Source organism: Galleria mellonella, unplaced genomic scaffold, assembly GCF_026898425.1.
Source record: "Galleria mellonella isolate WM207_F2 unplaced genomic scaffold, CSIRO_AGI_GalMel_v1 utg38, whole genome shotgun sequence".
Lineage (NCBI taxonomy): Eukaryota > Metazoa > Arthropoda > Insecta > Lepidoptera > Pyralidae > Galleria > Galleria mellonella.
This window is the reverse complement of record NW_026442090.1, coordinates 6,372,399-6,391,892: the sequence shown is the minus strand read 5'-3', so window position 1 is coordinate 6,391,892 and position 19,494 is coordinate 6,372,399. Positions and strand designations below refer to the sequence as shown.

At 31.4% G+C, this 19,494-nt stretch overlaps 1 protein-coding gene across 2 annotated transcripts in view; it reads left to right on the top strand.

The window, feature by feature from the left end:
- Window positions 1-19,494, top strand: part of LOC113522466 (uncharacterized) — a 43,947-nt gene that overhangs the window by 475 nt on the left and 23,978 nt on the right. For both annotated transcript variants that reach the window (XM_052897885.1, XM_052897886.1), the window contains exon 2: window positions 8,441-8,651. In XM_052897885.1, coding sequence (XP_052753845.1) covers window positions 8,443-8,651 — 209 coding nt within the window. In that variant the 5' untranslated portion in view covers window positions 8,441-8,442. The remainder of the gene's footprint in view (window positions 1-8,440; window positions 8,652-19,494) is intronic.

The window sequence follows — 19,494 nt, the reverse complement described above, 5'->3', positions numbered from 1 at the left end:
GCTTAAGATTTCTGTATTTTGTAATTTATTTACGTACTTTTAAGTGAATACAAGAAGATTGTTTTTTCCTGCCGGCTTGTATTTTATGCGATATTTAAATCAATTCTAAAGTGTTTTTAATTTTAATCGATAGTGTGTTATGCTGCTGCTATGTTCTCATACAAATTTTATTAATATTAAAGTAGGTATTGTTGTGTAGAGACAATTTTAAATTAATAATTTAATTCAATATCCTTCAAGTACAAATTACAAATAATTTATATTCAGTACAAATAAATTGAGAAATTTTCCATATCTGCATACATATTTAGTTTTAAAATTGTTACTAACTAATAACTAATAGTAAATTGTGTAGACCAACTAGTCTGCGATATTTTTTATTTTTTGCTTATTATCTTTATCTATAACTAGTATATTATAAATCAATTGGGATAAAAAGTAGTCAATGCTCTTTTCTATCACAATTTTAATCTTGATGTGTGTAAAATTTTTTGAAGATTGATTGAGCTTTAAAAGCACTAAGAGATAACAAACAAACTCATTTGCACATATATATTATTAGTGAAGATATAGAATATAATTTGTACTTTTTGTTGTATTATCCCTACTTACTCTTTTTTAATTAAAATTATTATTTTTGTTAAAATAAGTTTATATATTATCATTCCTGTTTCTAGTAGCAATAAAGTTACTATAAATATTTATATACTTGTTTTAAAGTAATAAATAACATAATTAAATAATATCAAATTTTTAATTAATTACAATGTTAGTAATCATGAGACACTTGAATTGATTCTTCCTTATTATTGACAAAAAACTTAATTAACTCATAATGTTATACCTGTTATTAAATACATTATTTCAGTAGGGAAGTAATATATTATACTAATGAAACACTGAAATGTGTCTAGAGTTTGTCTGTCACAACTGTATAAAATACTAGTAGATTTTAATTGAAACTATCTCCTTTGTTATCTTTATGGTATTTATTTCTTAATGTACTTGTTACACTGTTTTTTTTAAAGAAAAATATTTTATTTAACATTTAGATAGATATTAGTTCAACAATGTGTAAATTCCTATCTGGATACTTATCTTTGTGTGTTAGTATTTGATCATACTACATTATTTATTATATATATATATATATATATATATATATATATATATATATTATCTTTTTATATATAGTATCTTTTTCTAATTCTTCCTCATTTCCCATTTTTGTCTTTATATATTTTTGTACTTTTTATATTTATTTATTTATTTAACACTTTATTACACCAACATAACAGGATTTGTTTAACAATTTTCAATACATATAGTGTAGTACAAAAGGCGGACTTATTGCTAAGCAATCTCTTCCAGACAACCTTTTGGTAGAAGGAATTAAAGCATAAATAGATAGGTGGCGCGTTAAAAAAAATAGATGTGTAAAAAATAATATCTGTGACAGCATAGTCATATACATGTAGTTGTTTGGACGAAAATAAGTAACAACTAGCTTGATTATATTATTGATTTTTATATAATGAGAGAATGACAGCAGAAATGAATGTGTGAAGTAAACGTCGCTGTCATGTCTGTATGTCCAGTGCGAAAGATAGAAAGAGGTGAAATATCTATGTACAATTAAATTAACCTACTTGATGGAAAAGAAAGTAATGATGTTGACAAGTGGCTATGAGATAAATATTAACAATATTTATTTACAGACGCCACATACACATACATCCAAATATATACATACACATACATATATAAATATATATACATACATACACATATACATACATATATATTTATACCTTTTTTAAGTCATCCAAATAAGTTTTAGACTAGATATTGTTTTTGATTATAATAACTCTTTAATTTTCTAATTTTTGTAGAGCCACAGTTTCTTTTTGGTTAAGGCAAAAATGAAAACCCATATTTAATTGTCAATTACTAATAATGGCTAGTTTGAATGATGATTGAATATTTGATATTTATTTAATTGGAGTAATAATGTAGTTTATAAAATGTGTTCTGAGTATCAGAATTCAATGATGTTTGTTCTCAATACTAACAACATAACCAAAATAAATATTTATGTTGTGTACGTGTGTTTTATAATGTGACATTTTATTAATGCATGCACACAAATACTAGGAAATCAACAAAACAGATCTCAAGTATTATATACTTAATCAGGCCGAGGCTGTTTATTCAATAGGAAAAGTCATCGACTTTTCCGTGTAAACACCGCCGTGGTTTACAGCGGTGCCGCACGCAGTAATTAGTGCGTTAATCGCAATAGCTGAGTGCACAGTCGATGTTGATGCAACTGCGGTTCCGAGAAGTCGATCAGAGGCCGAGGAGCGGCAAATTACCACGAGATACGAGTATGCCGTACGGCGGTAATTGCAAAAATCTCTGGTCGATGCGCCGGCCTGTAGTACCTTGTATTACAACTACCATCGCGCACGCTACAACTATATAAAAGCAAATACATTTGTAATAATAGCTTTGTACGGGGTTATATCAAGACAAAGGTTTCTTTGATTGCAGAAGACTCGAATTTAAATGTACAAAAATAATTCAGAAAATGTGTATTACACTCATATTATAAAAGGACACATTTTTGTAATAACCAGGCCTATTATCCTCAGTAGGTAAAGGTAATCAAAATAGTTATTATTATCTGAAGATACTTAGAGTGGAAGTTATGATTTGTATAAGGATTAAGCCGGGCATTACCTGATTCATACATTCCGTGTTTATCTACTCTAAATGTAATTATATTCTTAGTTTTTGTAGTATACCTACCTAATTTTAAATGCTGATTTGGACACGTAATTCCTTAATCTAGATATGTCTTATAGGTGAATGAATGTGAAGAAGTCAACTGTCGTATGATCTCATTGGCGGAAAAATGTTTTAACTACCGATTTATGATATTTGTCTTTTGTTTATTTAATGGCGCTCAAGACAGCACATTAGCTAAATAATTTTCATCGAAATCCATTTGGGCTGTTAGGATAACTAAAAAAAACAGAATGTACCGTAACATAAGGTACCTAAGTACCTATTATATTGATGTTATACAATTAGATTGCACTTCGAGGTTAATAAAAAAAGGTTTCAAGAGCCTTCGTACCTACCTCATAATTCTAAATTCTAATATGATTTGCATGAAATCAATTTAAGTAAAGTATGTCTATTTAACATGGTACGCCCTTTCGGCTTTTGACTGTGTTGTATGACCAGACCAATGAATACAGACGTGGTGGTCTGTTTGTGTTTGTGAGGAAATGTCTTTAGTGTCAGTCCAGCCGAGGAGTATTATATTCCTTGGTTAAAACCTTGTAAATATTTTTACTCACACATTTTTAATTCTTTGGATTTTGGAGGGGCGTGCATTGTTATATTATCGTAGAAAATCTATATCTGTATTATTTGTATACAAAGCCTTAGACCTTATGTTACCGTTATGGACGAGCTGCACTATGCCAACGGTGAAAGAAAACTCGTCGCGCGTCGATCGTTCTTCTATTGGTCATCGTTGATTGCTCAGGATGCGTCGAACATAAAATGATTTCCAGATATTAATAATTCCTGAAAGTTGGTGTCGCTTACCGTTTTTCATTAATACATAGACCAATATAAAGGTTATAACAATTTACGTTTATACTAAATATAGGTACAAACGATAAATCCATACAATTACGTAAAATGTACATGAACTGTGATTGGAAAACCGATGCAAGTCACATGATCGATAGAGAAAATTCAAAACTTTTAGAAGACTATCTTAGGTATAATAGTGCATTAATTATTCATATATTGTATACAATTTACAAATATACATTGACTGTTTGATGGTTTCATTAATTCATTTGTTCAATATCTAATAGATACGAATATAAGTCGATAGTATATCTATCTATGATGTTTTTACTATTTCATAGATAGTTGACTGATGGCTTGCTCCATATCCTCTATTCATATTGAGTATGAATAGAATATATGAGTGTGATGTGAAGATATGTAGTGAGATTTTAAAATAAATGTAATAAAGGCGAAGATTTCGGAATTATACAAACTACACAGTTTGCATAAAAAATATTTACTTTTTGACTTTTCTTATATTAAAAATTCTATTTAATAAGGTTACGTTTAAGCTCAAAATATATCAGATTCAAAATAACAAATGGTGCTCAAAATGTTCATATTTCATAATATCAAAGCGTTATTTATAAATCAATAATAATAAAACTTTCTTGATAGTAAAAATAATTTTAAAATAAATTTCATGATTTCATTAATATTTTTGTGTACTTTATAGCTTTCAAACAGGCTGTATTAATTGGTCAGATAAACAAAATGTGTCAACATTTTAGATGTTTTTTTTGTATACGTACTGATGTGAACCATGTTATTATTCTATTTTGAATTGAAATATACACCAACTGAAATTATTATTTATACACAACGTGTTTGATGAGCGTTTTAGAGTTTATACTATGCCTTAAGTTTCTTTTATCCGTATATTATTATGTATAATTTTTAGGTTTCATCGTTGTAAAATTAGGAATATTGTCCCCCAAAGAAGAGCTTGTATGTGGAAAAAGGGATTGTAAGTAATGTGATATACTAACAGCCCCATTACTAGCAATATATCTTATCAGATCAACCTCAGTGCGGTTCTCTGTGGAAACCATACCATCGTGTTTAATTATTGTTGAACTCGTCACAATGGGCCAATGATCTGCTTCGTCCTCACCTATCATCTTCGTTGCTCTGCCAATGTAAAACCGATAGCGCAGGCGGGGTCACCAATTCATTTTCACCTACCAAAAAAAAAGAACTTTATATATTATATTTATAATATTGTATGCAGGTCCATATTTAAAGTCATAAAATACAAATGATTCCCAGAATTATATATCCATCCCTTTTCTTTATTCATTGACAATTCAAGGACCGATGAGAAATGAGAAAGAGATACATATAATATAGGTGCTATAGTAATTACTTTTCCAAGAACCTAGGGCCCGGTCATTTGCAAACGGCATATTCACGGAATTGGTAATTGGTTTCGTCGTTTTGTTCGATATTTAGGTCAAATCCTTATTACAATATTATGTATTTATACTTGTTCTTATAATAAAAAATTTGGTGCTAACGATGTTGGTATTTTCTTGTGTGTCTATACGTGCGTGTGTGTTTGTATTCATTTTGTAAAAATGTTATCAAAAAATATGTTTCATGTATAATTATATAATATATAAAAAATGCAATTTCAGCCTTTTTTAAACATACTTTGTTATTACGACTATAAATTCATAATTTACAAGAAAAATAATAAATAGTAGTTACAATATGTTTATTGGGCGTTTTTATGAATAAAACCTTGTTATCTAGGCGGGTTAGGTAGCTGCCTAACTATATAATGACAAAATGCTGAAATCGTGTCTCGACTTAACCGCGTGTTGCTGATAGTTCAAACAATGGTGCTGACTACAAAAATACAATACACTAGCAAGTACAGCCACGTGTAAGATTTAAAATTTTAATACTTTCCCAAAATGATACCGCTAAAGCATAATTTACTTTACAAAAATAGCGACATTGAAATTAGTTTTGGCAATATTTCATTAATAGTTTTACGAATAATCCTGTTAGGATTTCATAAACCATGCTTTAATTTCACAAAACCATAATATTTAGGAGGTCGGTCCGTTTACCTAAATATGACATAAAATTAGTGTGCAAAATTGGTTTAATGTTGAAGGGATCCTGATCTTAGTTGTACTGCAGATTTCACGGCATTAATGTTACATTCTGAGGTTTCCTTGAGTTGACGATGCCCAGTGCCAACGTGTTGACGAAAAATAACTGGATTACCAACCTTTAAGGTACTCAAAATGTTCCTAGTCAAATATTGACAACGAAAAAACAACGAAGACTTTTCTTAAATTTTGTGACTCCATTTCGATCTTTACGACCCCCTTGGATCACGGCTCCAGGCGACGGCACCTCCATACCTCCTCCCTCCCTGAATTTAGTCCTGGTTTCCGGATAGATCGCGTAAAGACCATCTATCAAGATATTGAATTGTCATTTATTATTAGACTATTTATTATTCCATTAATAATTACATTGAGAATTACAAATATCTTTACATATTTTTGCGAGCGACTGTACCTACTATGACACGACCATAGACACGACGAGCCTTACTGAGAACTGCAATAGTTGTAGGTACCCATTATCATAATCCTTGGACTTTCTAGACAATTGTTTCTACCTGCTTCACAGCTACTATAATACTTTTATCTATTGTAAAATTAAGTCTCTTTAATAACTTTGACAAGGCATGTCGTGTTTATACAAAAGACTCAAATAATAAAATAGTATGAAGCAATATCCTGAGAAAATGTTAATGAGTAATGCCATAAATGAGAACTAAGAATTTCTTAGAACAAAGAGAGTCACAGTAAAACCTACACTATACTCGTACATACATATACAGACAAATAACTGTATTATGAGTAATGAATGAACCACAACAAAATACTTTCGATTCGTTTTCAAATGGATTAAACCAGTATCATTTATATGATGAATATAATATATTACTGTAAGCACTGATAACATCAAAAATAAGTACTTAGCGTTGTGTATAATCCCGCTTGCACTCTGATTACGCTAGTGCGACATCAGTGAGGGATGAAAGCAGTATAGTTAGGTAATCCTAACGAATTCAACTACTCGTAGAATTAATCGCGGTTGTTTTTAGAGGGAACTGCGTGAAGGTCGTAATGGACCTATTTGACCCCATTATTAACAATACCTTTCCCCCTTGTAAATACTGATTAGGAATAGAAAGTTCTCTAAAGTAATATCTAAAGATTTTTACTCTGTGTATGGGTTGTCCAACTTTGACTCCTATCGACTTTCGTCATCCGTCGCCCAAACCGTCTTGGTCTCAGATATACAAGTATATTAAAAAATATCTCTGTTGTTGGTAGTTAATAGAATCTTCGTTTTATCTACTTTCGCTTAATTTCCGATTCAGTGCTATATTGGTATATAGCTATTTATCTGTTGTAAATATTTCCGTCGGCTATACTCACCTTTTATTATCACGTTTTATAATTCGGGGCTGTCCGACTTGGTAGCGATATTTTATAAATATTATCTATTAGGTATATTAATTGTATAGTACCACGTTTATATAGGTAAACAAATTATTTAAATATATTCAACTTTATTACCACGATCGGTGTTTTGTTTCAGAAGATAAATAACCCTTTAATACATCGCTCTTTGTGCCCAGGGATTTAAAGACATGAAAATACAAAATAATAAACTTTGTCTAGTTCATGATCAAGGAAAATTTGCTAAACTTTAAACGATTGTATCGTCCAATAGATCGTCAAGTTCCAATAAATCATAAAAAAATTATCTACGAGTATTGATACATCTCTATAATTTATTGACGTGATTTTTAACTTACAATAGGAATAAATAGAGTAAATTCCATCTAAGAGTGTTATGTATGTACGAATGTACAGAATAATATAGATAAACTATTCTCAGAAAATTCATAACGCACACCTACCTATTTACCTATATGAGTCAGTATCTATGACAGTAAAGTAGACTACAATAATTTTTGACATTTTTCTATGGTTTTTTATATGGTAAAATAGAGTGGTAATATTCTTCATCTTAAATTATTTTAGTAGAAATGAGTGCTATGTTGATCCCATAATAACCTACTGAAATCAATAGTCACTTTATGTTGCTACTGTTTATTGTATATTGTAATGGAGAAAAATACTACGTGCTGCAAAGCGAAATGTTATAAAAAAATTCCATGTTCTAAATTTATATATTTTTGTACCGATTTTAATGTCTCTTGTCCCAGGTTATCAATTCGGTTGTATATTTTTATGTTTATTCCCGTCATTTATAGACCAATTTGGACTTCTTTAGTTTAGTCTTAAATCAAAATAACTGGGTTTGCTAAAGTCGGCGGGTTTTTTTTTGTGAAACATATCGTCCATCGGTATAATATCACTATTAAACTCCGTGTTTTTTTTTTTTGGCGGAGTAAAATATATTTGTACATTGTAACTAGGCTACCCGTGAATGTTGTAAAAAGCGAGTAAGGGAACTTAACGTCCCTTAGTCGCTAAGGTATGGGCAGCAACATCCCTCTTAAAACATCCCCAAGGCCTAACTGCGGTTGACAACTCGCCTGCCAAGCATGACAACTACTGGCAAAACTCCCCAAGGAGGACGCTTATGTTTAGTAGTGAACAATTAAGGGCTGACATGGTATGGTATCTATATCTTGGCTGCGACTGCCCTTTATAATACAAGTAGGTATATAAAAATATAATTTAGTGAGTATACATATATCTAATAGTAATATTTTTTCCAGATATGAACATGTGGAGGTTCCTGACCCTTACTTTGATGGCAAGCGTCGCAGAAGTCCTGGGGACTGCAGGTCAATACTGTTCGGTGAATACCTTTACAAGTAACACCGCTGGGATGCAGTTTACCAAAGAGCCTGTCCCCACTGAATTTGGTTTCGAAGACAAGTTCAAGAGCATACATTGCTGCGTCAAGGGATACAGAAGTATCGAATGGTGAGTTTTACAATAAGTCCAAGTATATACAACTTATATGTAAAAATAAATTCAAATTAATCAAAATAAATTTTCTAAAAATTTAGATATATTGGATGCCCGTTATGTAACAGCTATGTTTTATATTTTGTATGATATTTTTTTTTATGTAAATTAGAATGGCAAACAAGCTGACGACCTACCTTATAGAAAGTGATAACCTATACGCATGAACAGTACCATGGACATAACAGAGTTACTGTGTGGCGTATGATGAGACCCTTCAGTCATTGCCATTCTTGAGAACTAAGGTATTATCACTCTATATCCTGCAATTTCTTTGCCACATCCAACCCTTGAAACCGAAATACAGCAGCCATGCAAACAAAATTGTTGTAATTTCTAATTCTTCCCCTTTGCCAAAAAATTAAACAAATTTTACATCACTCCTAACCGTTGGTGGGTTTATTTTGCATATCTCTACTAGTTAATTGTATTTTGTAAATAATAGTTATAATAATTTTATTGGCGCCAAAAGACATACAACATATTATGTATGTTACATACATTAGTTACCAAGACTTCACATTAGGATTCCCTGTGTCGTGATGTCAAGGACAAACAGTCATTGTTATAATTGGAAATAATAATATTGTTAAAAAAAATTAACTTCATGTTTATTTAAATGACAAAGAGTCTTATTCTCTTCAAAACACTGCAAATCCCCCTTTAGATTGTCTTCAAAAATGCATAAGTTAGGCAAAACATACCATCTTAATTGCTTTCTTATTTATACTTGATTTGGCATTTGAATTTTCGAAAGCAAATTCAAAATTCAGTAGGAAATGCAGTAGCTTTTTTACTTAGAATAAAATTGTCGATTCTTGTCCCATTAGTAATTATGATGATTTTTTGTAATGATTAATATCTATATCAACGTATGGAATACTTTTATCACAGATAAGTGTCATTCCCATGAGAAAAAAATATTTATAAATGAAAAAGACATATTCTTTAAGAATAAAAAGAACCCTTTTAACTCCGACTTGTGTGAGAATCCATTGAATAAAGTCGTGTATGAAATAAATTACCTTCGTTAAATGATCTCCATTTTAGTAAACGTCAATTAAAGTAGAATAATACCGTAGTGTTTTTATTTTATTATTGCCAAGTCCAATATCGCGACCCAATATAGTACACCGCAATGTCCTAAGCAGAAAAAAGCTCAAAAGAACATCAGACAGGTGGTGTGAATAAGCACTAAGACAAAAATTCTCAGAAACCTCGTCCATTGTGTGCGCAAATACATAATAATGTACTCGTATAAGTACATAATATTCTACGTGACAATGCCCTCCTCTGCTCGTTATATTTACCACTTGGCAGTTAATAATTTAAATGTTTGCGTAGAATAAATTTTTGTTACCCAATCTAATGTACGCGACTCATAATTTTTTTAACGGCTAAGTGTTAGAGGTTCTCATGAGCGACGGTAGTCAGTTACTATCAGGTGAACCGCATGCTCAATTGTTCCCTGTGTTACAAAAAAAACCCCACAGCGAGCTTAAATTACATACCTAAGTTCGCGTGCAGTTTAATCGAATCGGATGTACCCAATTAAAGGACAAGTAATGGTAAAGGATAAAACTACATTGAAAAACAGTGTATACATGTGAACGTGAAAAACGCACAGTACAAACATAACTGGCTACCTATAATGGATAATTAATTAACTCCTAATTAGACGGCTCGTTTGTCTTGCACCAGTGCATTATAAAAGACCACGGATGACCCCAAAAAACTAACCGATAATCGAGTAATACTTTGCTCATTTGTCTTATTTAAAATTCCTGCCCGTGTAATAGCGTAATGAAGATGATTATTTACGTTTTAATAATCATCATAGTTAATGGTTATTATAGCCAGATGCAGTAAATTTCAAACTGTTAACAGAGCGACATATGACCCTTTATATTTTTTATTTATTATTTTAGTTTCTAGCATCCTCGTTACTACTGATGTAAGTAGTGTTGTTTTTTTATTATTTAATTTAGTTTGAATCCTACTTATATGATGAGTAAATTACTGTATTGATATTACTGTCTTTACGGATTTATATAAATTAAGTTTTTTTAGGATAATATACTTGTATATATTATTAAATCGACGTAGGGTGAATGAGGCGTTTTAATATTTATGTAGATTTAATTCTCTATCAAAATAAAATAAAGATTGATAATACTTATCTATCGACCTATTGCATTACTTTTTATAGTTAACTCTACATAAAGTACCAGAGATTAATTGCATAATAATCTTTATATTCGACTCTATGTAGAGAACTAGAGACCTTTAATCTGTAAAGATGTCATTTAGTGTCAAGAATTTTTAGGACAACATTTCTGTACAGGAAAGTCTCTAACGTGAAAGATGGTTTTACGTGCCGTTTGATATTATATATAAAGCTTGTAGTGTGACAATTATTTTAAAAGTCAAACATTAATTCTAAATATTTTTAATGTTTCCTTAGATTCTGGGCTAATTAGCAAACAGATTTGTTTTCAACGATAATGTTACTTACATTGTCCTACAGAACATTGAACATGAGAGGTTCTCCTAGGGGTAGAAATAGGTAGTGATCAAAAGAGAAACTTGAACCGTGAATGAAGGTCACAACTGTTTATCATCTTATTCAAGTATAAAATAAAATATTGCATAAGTACCTACCTATTATTTAATTTTCGTAAACAGGTATTTCATCAACTATGAGCTAAAATGGCTATAAACAGTCTATATTTAACTCAACCTCTGTAGATAGATATAGTTACTTTATTAAATAATTATTGTTTTAATTCAAATACATACGTATCTATCATCTACACTCTACAAGTATTTTAAGAACCTATTTAAATACTTTTTAATTAAATTAATTAAGCAACATTTAGTTAAGTATAAGTTATTGACTTTTGTTTTTATTTCATCTTGTCCTTATGGGCATCGGGTACATCAACTTACAAAGGTTTTGTAAGTATAATGTGCATCAATATACGTGGCATGATTGCACCTGGTGCGAAAACAAGTACGATTCTCAGAATTGGTGATTGCCAGTCGTTACCCCTTCTCCCTCCGCGTCTCCCCACCAGCCTCGCCTCACTCGCCTCACATCTCTCCAATGTAGCCTGACATTCTATCTGTAAAAAATATTATTATCCACAGCAATGCCATGCCACTCGATAATCGAATATTGAGCCAAGTAACTAACTAAATACCTATTTCTTTTATTTGTAAATGTGCAATGCTAGTAGATTTAGTCCAAAAACAATTATGCGTGTTTTATTGTTTTGTTCTAATTTTGCAATAAAAATTGTGATGGAACTACAAATTCGCAATTTTCGGATTTTTCCCTTTAATTCTGTAATACGAGTACAAGATTGTTTCTTACCAAATTTCATGATTTTACGTCAACGGGAAGTACTCTATAAATTTTGATTCCTTTTGATAGCGTTAACTTATAAGATAGATAGATTTCTTATTATAGATTCTTTATTGTTTCCTCCAAAAGATTACACTAGTAAACTTATCATAAATATAAACAATTACAAGAAATAATCACAATGAGAATACAATGGGCGACCTTATCGCTAAAAGTGATCTCTTCCAGGCAACCTTTGGATGGAGAGGAGTATAAGTTTGATTTTTACACAGTATTAAAGAATTGCAGACTTTTTTCCGAGGGGAAATGCTTCATGCAGACCCACATACCTCGGGGGAGATATGTGGGTACTGCCGGACTCTTACCGGCTAAAACCCCCTGGTGTTCCTCGTCCACCTATTGCCGGAGCCGTGGGGAACCCGCTTGAAGTCGTTCGAGACAGAATTCGAGAAAGAATTGTAGACCTGAGTGTTTGATATTAATTTTAACTTAATACTTCCGCGCATTCCTGAAAAAAAGTCTTGACAGAAGGATAACAAACTGATCTTATAAGCATTACGTTTTTCTTTTTGAGACCCTAAAAATACAAAATTACAAATTTGTATTATATTTTATCTAGTTAGTAAATAAATACTTAATTTATATATTTAAGTACCTATTTCTTTAAAAGCTAGCCAACATTTGAATTAAATTATTTTAATTAACACGACCTAATATGAAACAAGTCATGACTTGTCGGCTCGGCTTATCAGCGGTTGCAAAACTTTTAAAGCAACCATAAGTTACTAAAAAGTATATACGTCGATACTTTGTAATGTATAGATAGAATATACATCCACTCGATATTTAATATCAATTTAATTCAATATCAATTAAGTCAATATTAAATTTATCAATTTTTAGAATAAAATTCGTGTAAAAACATGCTCATGCGATTCATTTAATTCACGGAACTCTTGGGTTCCCAATACTTTGGGAATTGTTGATTTTGATAATATAACTTTGTCATATTAATTGCTATACATGTAGTCTATCCATAGATTAAATTAGTGTTGTATTGATGTCGCTGTTGGAAGTGGCTAAATTCACTTGCGTGACTCACAGCGTTTGTGATATATGAAACTGTATACCGGCCCCATGAATTATGTCATTATCCATTTAGTTCTTAATATTATTAATAGAGCAAGAGTACAGAAGATTGAACAAGTGTTATCTATCTACATATCCCGTAAAACAAATAGCTACATAATGTATTGATTATTCATTAGGTATTCAACGTGGACTAAAAAATAATAAACTGCCACACAAACACATAAATTTCTCGATGTCATCAACATCGGTGTTTAAAACTACACACCAATATTTAAGCAAATTATATTGACCCATCCAAGAATGAAGTCACATAACCACATTTATTATATATAAGAAGCAACATGTTTTTACAAAATCCGCGAACCTGTAAGTTATACAAATTTTAGAATATAAATTTTGCTAATATTCCTATGAAACGGTTTTCCGGAAACTCCAATGGGAAAATTTAACGGATGAAATGTTGCCTGTAAAAAATACTTTCGTTTTCGGTTTATATTTACTCTGTTACCCAAATATAGTAGTTTGCATCCGCGTAAATTAGTTTAAAAAATAGCTAATGTTGATGGATCTATTTATATTGAGATATCTCTAATCTACTCTCCTAGTAAATTCATCTTAATTGATTGTATGCAATAAAATAATTATTAATATTATTAATTGTAAATATTTTTTCTCAAAACCTGTACGAACAGACGAAGGAACGACAAAGTATATTCAAACTAAGTGGGTGTGAGCTATAGTTATTAACATTATAATAAATATAATATGTGAAAATTTATAGTTTTCAATCGAAAAATTATATTTATCAAAGCATTCACGCTTGAAATCATCAAGTCATTGTAAATGAGAATTCATGATTAAATTTCATGCAATTGTACTATTACAAACATACATATTGATAACCAATCAAAAGAAAAAAATAATCATACAGTTTGAAGATTCTCGGAATTCCCTGTGTTTTGGAAAAAAATATTACCGCGTTTATTATCAAGATATATTTATTAGTATTTAATCTAAAAATTTCAATGATAATTCTTACACCACCATGTGTTAAATTAATTTTTTTATACCATGAAAGTTGTAAACAATGTATAATAGAATTTTATTCTGAAAAAGTTTCATAACCAGTTCATTTTATGGTTTTAGTTACTATAATTTTAAATTCGAGTAACGTATTATATATATTTGAATCTGAATTATTTTATAATACATCATACACAATCTTCAACGCGAGCTTATAATGCTGTTACTTGGCAGTCGCTAACGTCAATTCACCATAATAATGAAACGACCACGCACATGATTGTTATTTACCGGAGACAATTCTTGGAAACTGGAAAATTGTTTCCTGATTTTCCTACGTTCTAACGACATGATCATAATATAAGTAAACATTTAGATCAGTACTAAATACTGCTACTGTTTGCTACTGCTAATCTTATTGGAAGTCAAGTAATATATTTTTTATAGTAACCGTCATATGGTAATCTAGGTCTACAAAGACTTATTGTAAAAGTGAAAGGTATTTTATCTACGAAGATGAAATATTGATTTTCTCTATACAAATATATTTATTTGCCTGAGTCAAATTTTATTATTAAAAATATTTTAAACATTTATTATTGAATAAACATTAATAAAAGACAACTCATTGATATAATTTTGCATTTGAATTATTGTCTCTTTTTAATTGTCCTTAAATTGTTATAACATTATCATTCATCTATTCAGCGCGGAGCTGCGCTATCTGTCAGTGAAACGATCAGTCAGAGCTAGAGTGGGCAGCACACGGGCCGGCAATAAATTCGCCGCCACCGGCGGTGCACACGCCGGAACGGGTTGTTGCTCCGCCTGGGAATTTTATTTTATTACCCCACTTTTACTTTTACGCTATACCGCTTCCCATGGTTCGACACTAACTTGCATTTATTTCCTTCTATAGCAATCCGCTTTTTTAAAGAACTGTATACACACATATGCGAAAATATCTTCGTTCTGTTTGTCTTTTCAACTGGATGTTTCCAGGTAAATTCGAAATTAGTATTTCTTCTTATTGCTTATAATATAAAGAATGTTTAATTTCATGATATCGTTGTTGTCAATCTTCTGTCAATTCGTACTATCGTTATGACTTGATAAGGATTATTAGAATAGATGCCTTTGCCGATGATTTCCTGGTATCTGATGATTAGGTTCTCGAGAAATTTCGCATATGTAGGTAGGTTACTTTTTTTATTTCAAGTACCGCTGCTTCATATAGTTTTATTTGATTGACAAAAGGACTTGATACCGGTAGTGTTGTGTGTATAGAGGTATACATGGACGATGACGACCGGTATCTGCGCTGCAAAGGTATTGCACGTCAGTGGCCGCGAACCTGTATTGTAGCGTTTCCCGGAAGGTCCTTTGTTACGAGCCGCTGCCTCCCCGCACAGTACGTCGCCTCCGCACAGACCCCTTCGCCCCTCTTCACCGCTTGCTCCAAGTATTTTGCTGTGGGAACGATCTCTCCGGTCGGTTTCTGGGGTGTCCTCGATTGTCGTCGGGTCACTAGCCAAGTAGTCGGTCCAATGCAGTTTTTGCTGCTGCTCTTGTAAATGTAATTTACGGTACCACAATAATTAAACATTTATTAATTATTACTGGATAACAAGTTATATCAATTTAAATATACATTAAACCACAAAGTCATTTAGTTATTAATTTTAATTTACATTTAAGTCTCTGAATCACGAAGGTTCCTTGATTTTAATATGAGTATTAAACATTTTTATATACATTTAATCGGTGTTTATTTTTATATTTACACAACAACTTATATGGTATTATATCTTAACAAAATATATGGTAGAGACCAACATCCGGTTTTAAATCCGCCAAATATATAATCACACTGTGCATTAAACATTAAAATAATAAATAAATAAAATAAACTTGAAGAAATCTCCACTCGCGTCTCAATAGTTCTCGTTCATGGATATTAATATGGATACCTTATCCAAAAATCTTGTATCAGCAAATGCTGAGGTTACATTTGAAAAAGTGTTTATCTGTCTACTTAATATTTGGATAGAAAAATTACCTACTAATACCTAATGTGTAATGATCTGTTGTATCTATTATTTGTTAACATTACGGTTCTTTATATATTAATACAATAACGGTGTCCTTTAGATAACCAATACCTTTAATGAAGTGGTCATTTACAAAACAACCATAGATATCCCACTGAGATATATAAAAAAAACCGACAGCATGTCCTGACACGTTCAAATGATTATATTCGTTGAGTCGGTCATTAGAACCCGGTCTCAAAGCTCCTTTGTCCAGGTATACGATTCACCTTGTTTTACAAATTCGTTTATTGCCTTATCAAGTTACAAGCAGTAAAATTATGCTTTGATATTTCATTTTAAGGTCAGGTATTTTTAAACTGCTAAAGATCATTAGGTAGGTACCAAAAGTTTGTGAATGTCTACTGGTTCTTGAGCACTTAGGAGGTCGCATGCGCGGGCGCACGGCAGCGCAGCATTTCTTTCACAATGGTCCGTTTTATTTATCTACCGTATTGATCTTCACTGTTCACTATTCTTTTTTTCCCCTCAATCCAAGTAGGATACAATTCTTTTGTAAACATTTTTTTGTTCACATATTTCATTGTAGCTGTTATGTGGGACAAGAAGGTGTTCCGCGTGAATAGGACTCTCAATTATAATGTATTGTCCCAACAACAGTCCCTACGGTCGAATGTTGTTTCTATAAATTTTGTCACGCTTTATTACTCGCTACTTGACTATGTTGACACTCTCAATTTTAATATAGTTTTATATTTATTGGGAGTCTTAATATATGGCGTTCGATCAAAAGAGTCTAAAGAGCAAAATTAGTTGTTATGATATATATATATATATATATATATATATATATATATATATATATATATATATATATATATATATATATATATATATATATATATATATATATATATATATATATATATATATATATATATAATATGTTAGATACTAAAGTTAGACGGTATATAAATATTTGTGTTTTTTACTATTTTTTTTTTTACCTTCGAATATTTTTTATGATAAGGGGAAATATAATAATTTCTGAATCATAAAATCAAAAACTGTCGATTGTAGAGTATTTCCTTGCATTCATTAAATCTCCTTTTTTGAGGCTTGTGTAATATGACACCAGGTTCATTCATGGGTTCATCGTGCTTGACAGCACAAAGCGGAGGAAGGTGTGTTCACATTCCGCGACGATGTGTATGCAACCTTGATACCTATCTACCTGACTTTATAAAGCAGATCTGGAACATAAAGATACAATATTAAATCACAAGTCTACATAGGTAAGTAATCAATTATGAAAATGAATGTATAAACTTAAATATTTTTCACATTAGTGAAATTGGCTATTTTTGAAGCTTTATTTTCTCGGAACAAACAGTCGACTGTCGCGCCAGTCTTAGGTTTGCCTTGTGTGAGTGGATGTGACCATGGTATTGGATAACTTTGTGTCGTTGGAAAGTTGGTAAACGGTTATAATTTCAAACGGAAATGTCAGTTTGTCGAGATCGGATGCTTGCCGCTCGTTGACCACCACCCGTTCACACGCCGATACTTCGACATTACGAATACGTACATTTCTCCACAAATAAACAATGTTTACTTGACATGGTTCGCTGAGTGTGCTCGGTTTTCTGTTTTTCTAATCATAGAAGTTAGAACCGCGACTTAATACGTTTCCTGCTCTTGCTTTAATCGGTTTCTAAAGTACTTGTAAATTTTATTGTTATATTATTTTCTTTTAAGGCTAAGTTTCGCATTATTAAAGCAAGTTTACTCATTAAATAAAATGAGTGACGAGCATTTTTAAAATGCTTAGCTTTTTTTGACCATACGAGTAAGATTTAGATAAACGAAATTAGATTTGACAAAAAAATTTAATGATTAATTTTTATAATTACTTATAAATTTTTCAGACAAAATAGTTATATAGCTACTTTTCCTTAACCTTTACCTATAACCTGGAGCGTTTAGTTCAATGTCATTAAGTTTCCCATTAAAGTTGCGGATATTGAACCGGCGTATTTTCAATACGAACGAACGTCGCATATTGATTTGTCTTGTCGTGAATATTAAGATAATGTGTGGAATGTCCTTTTTGCTAGTCACACGCACGCGAAATGTACCTATTGTATGAAAAGTGCGATCGTGCCTGACTGCTCAGGCGTTGTCTGCGTCAAAATACTAATTCAGTAACGTGGCATAATTCATGCAACAATAGAGATATTGCACGGGCGTCGATTCGTATGGGTTTCGAGAAATGCGTCCCGAGAGCTCGTTATGTCGTCGGAGCACGTCCGGCATATGGCTTCATCGTGAAAATTAACATTCGGGCAGCATCACAAACCAACGTGCCGAGCTGCGCGCGCGCCTCTAGCCCTCTGCCCGTCTCCCTCCCGCCCACCTAACGCAAATATTGAATTGTTCCGAGTCTGAGACCTCCGCTGAGGTGTCGCATTCTCAGTATAGTATAGGTAAATATTGATTTTTAGGGGTCACTAGATCCACAAATCACTCTTTTGTAACTCAGTGATGAACGTTATATGATGCAATTTAGTGTAGAATGAAATCGGCAACTAGTGACTGTTATTGAGACCGCAATTTTGTATTGTTTTTGTATTACATTTATTTCTAAATTAACGTGTGACTCTTCGATATTGAATTCTTTATCCAAATTTGTATATGTACATATACATACAGGGTTTTAACTGATATTTATAACACAATTTTAATTAATATAAAATTGCCCAATTGATATTTGATAATCCTTAAAAATAACATAGATTTGCAACGATTTCGAAACTGTTAAATTGTCTTTTTATTACTTAGAATTTGTAAACAGAGTACATATCGTAATCAGCTCGCTTATGCAATTTTGTAAAATCCCTTCTGCAAATTATCTATATTAAGTTGCAAGCATTAGTCAAAAATACAATATGGTGTCCAAAAATTTATTAAGAATTTTATATAAGAATTATATTATTTTTTATCGAACTCAATGGAAATATATTATATATTCCCATTGAGTTTGTTGAGAGTTGAGATTGGATGTTATATTGACATCCAATCGAGTAGAATTTATATTACAGGGGCATGGGAGCAACCATAAGACTATTGAAAAATTATCAAAATCGCTTCACAATTCCCGAAGATATCGCGAATTCTTAAAATAAATAATTTCACATTTTGTGGTACGCAAAAAAAATAACAAAATTTAAATTGCAACAAGGTGAGACTAATACATAAATAAACT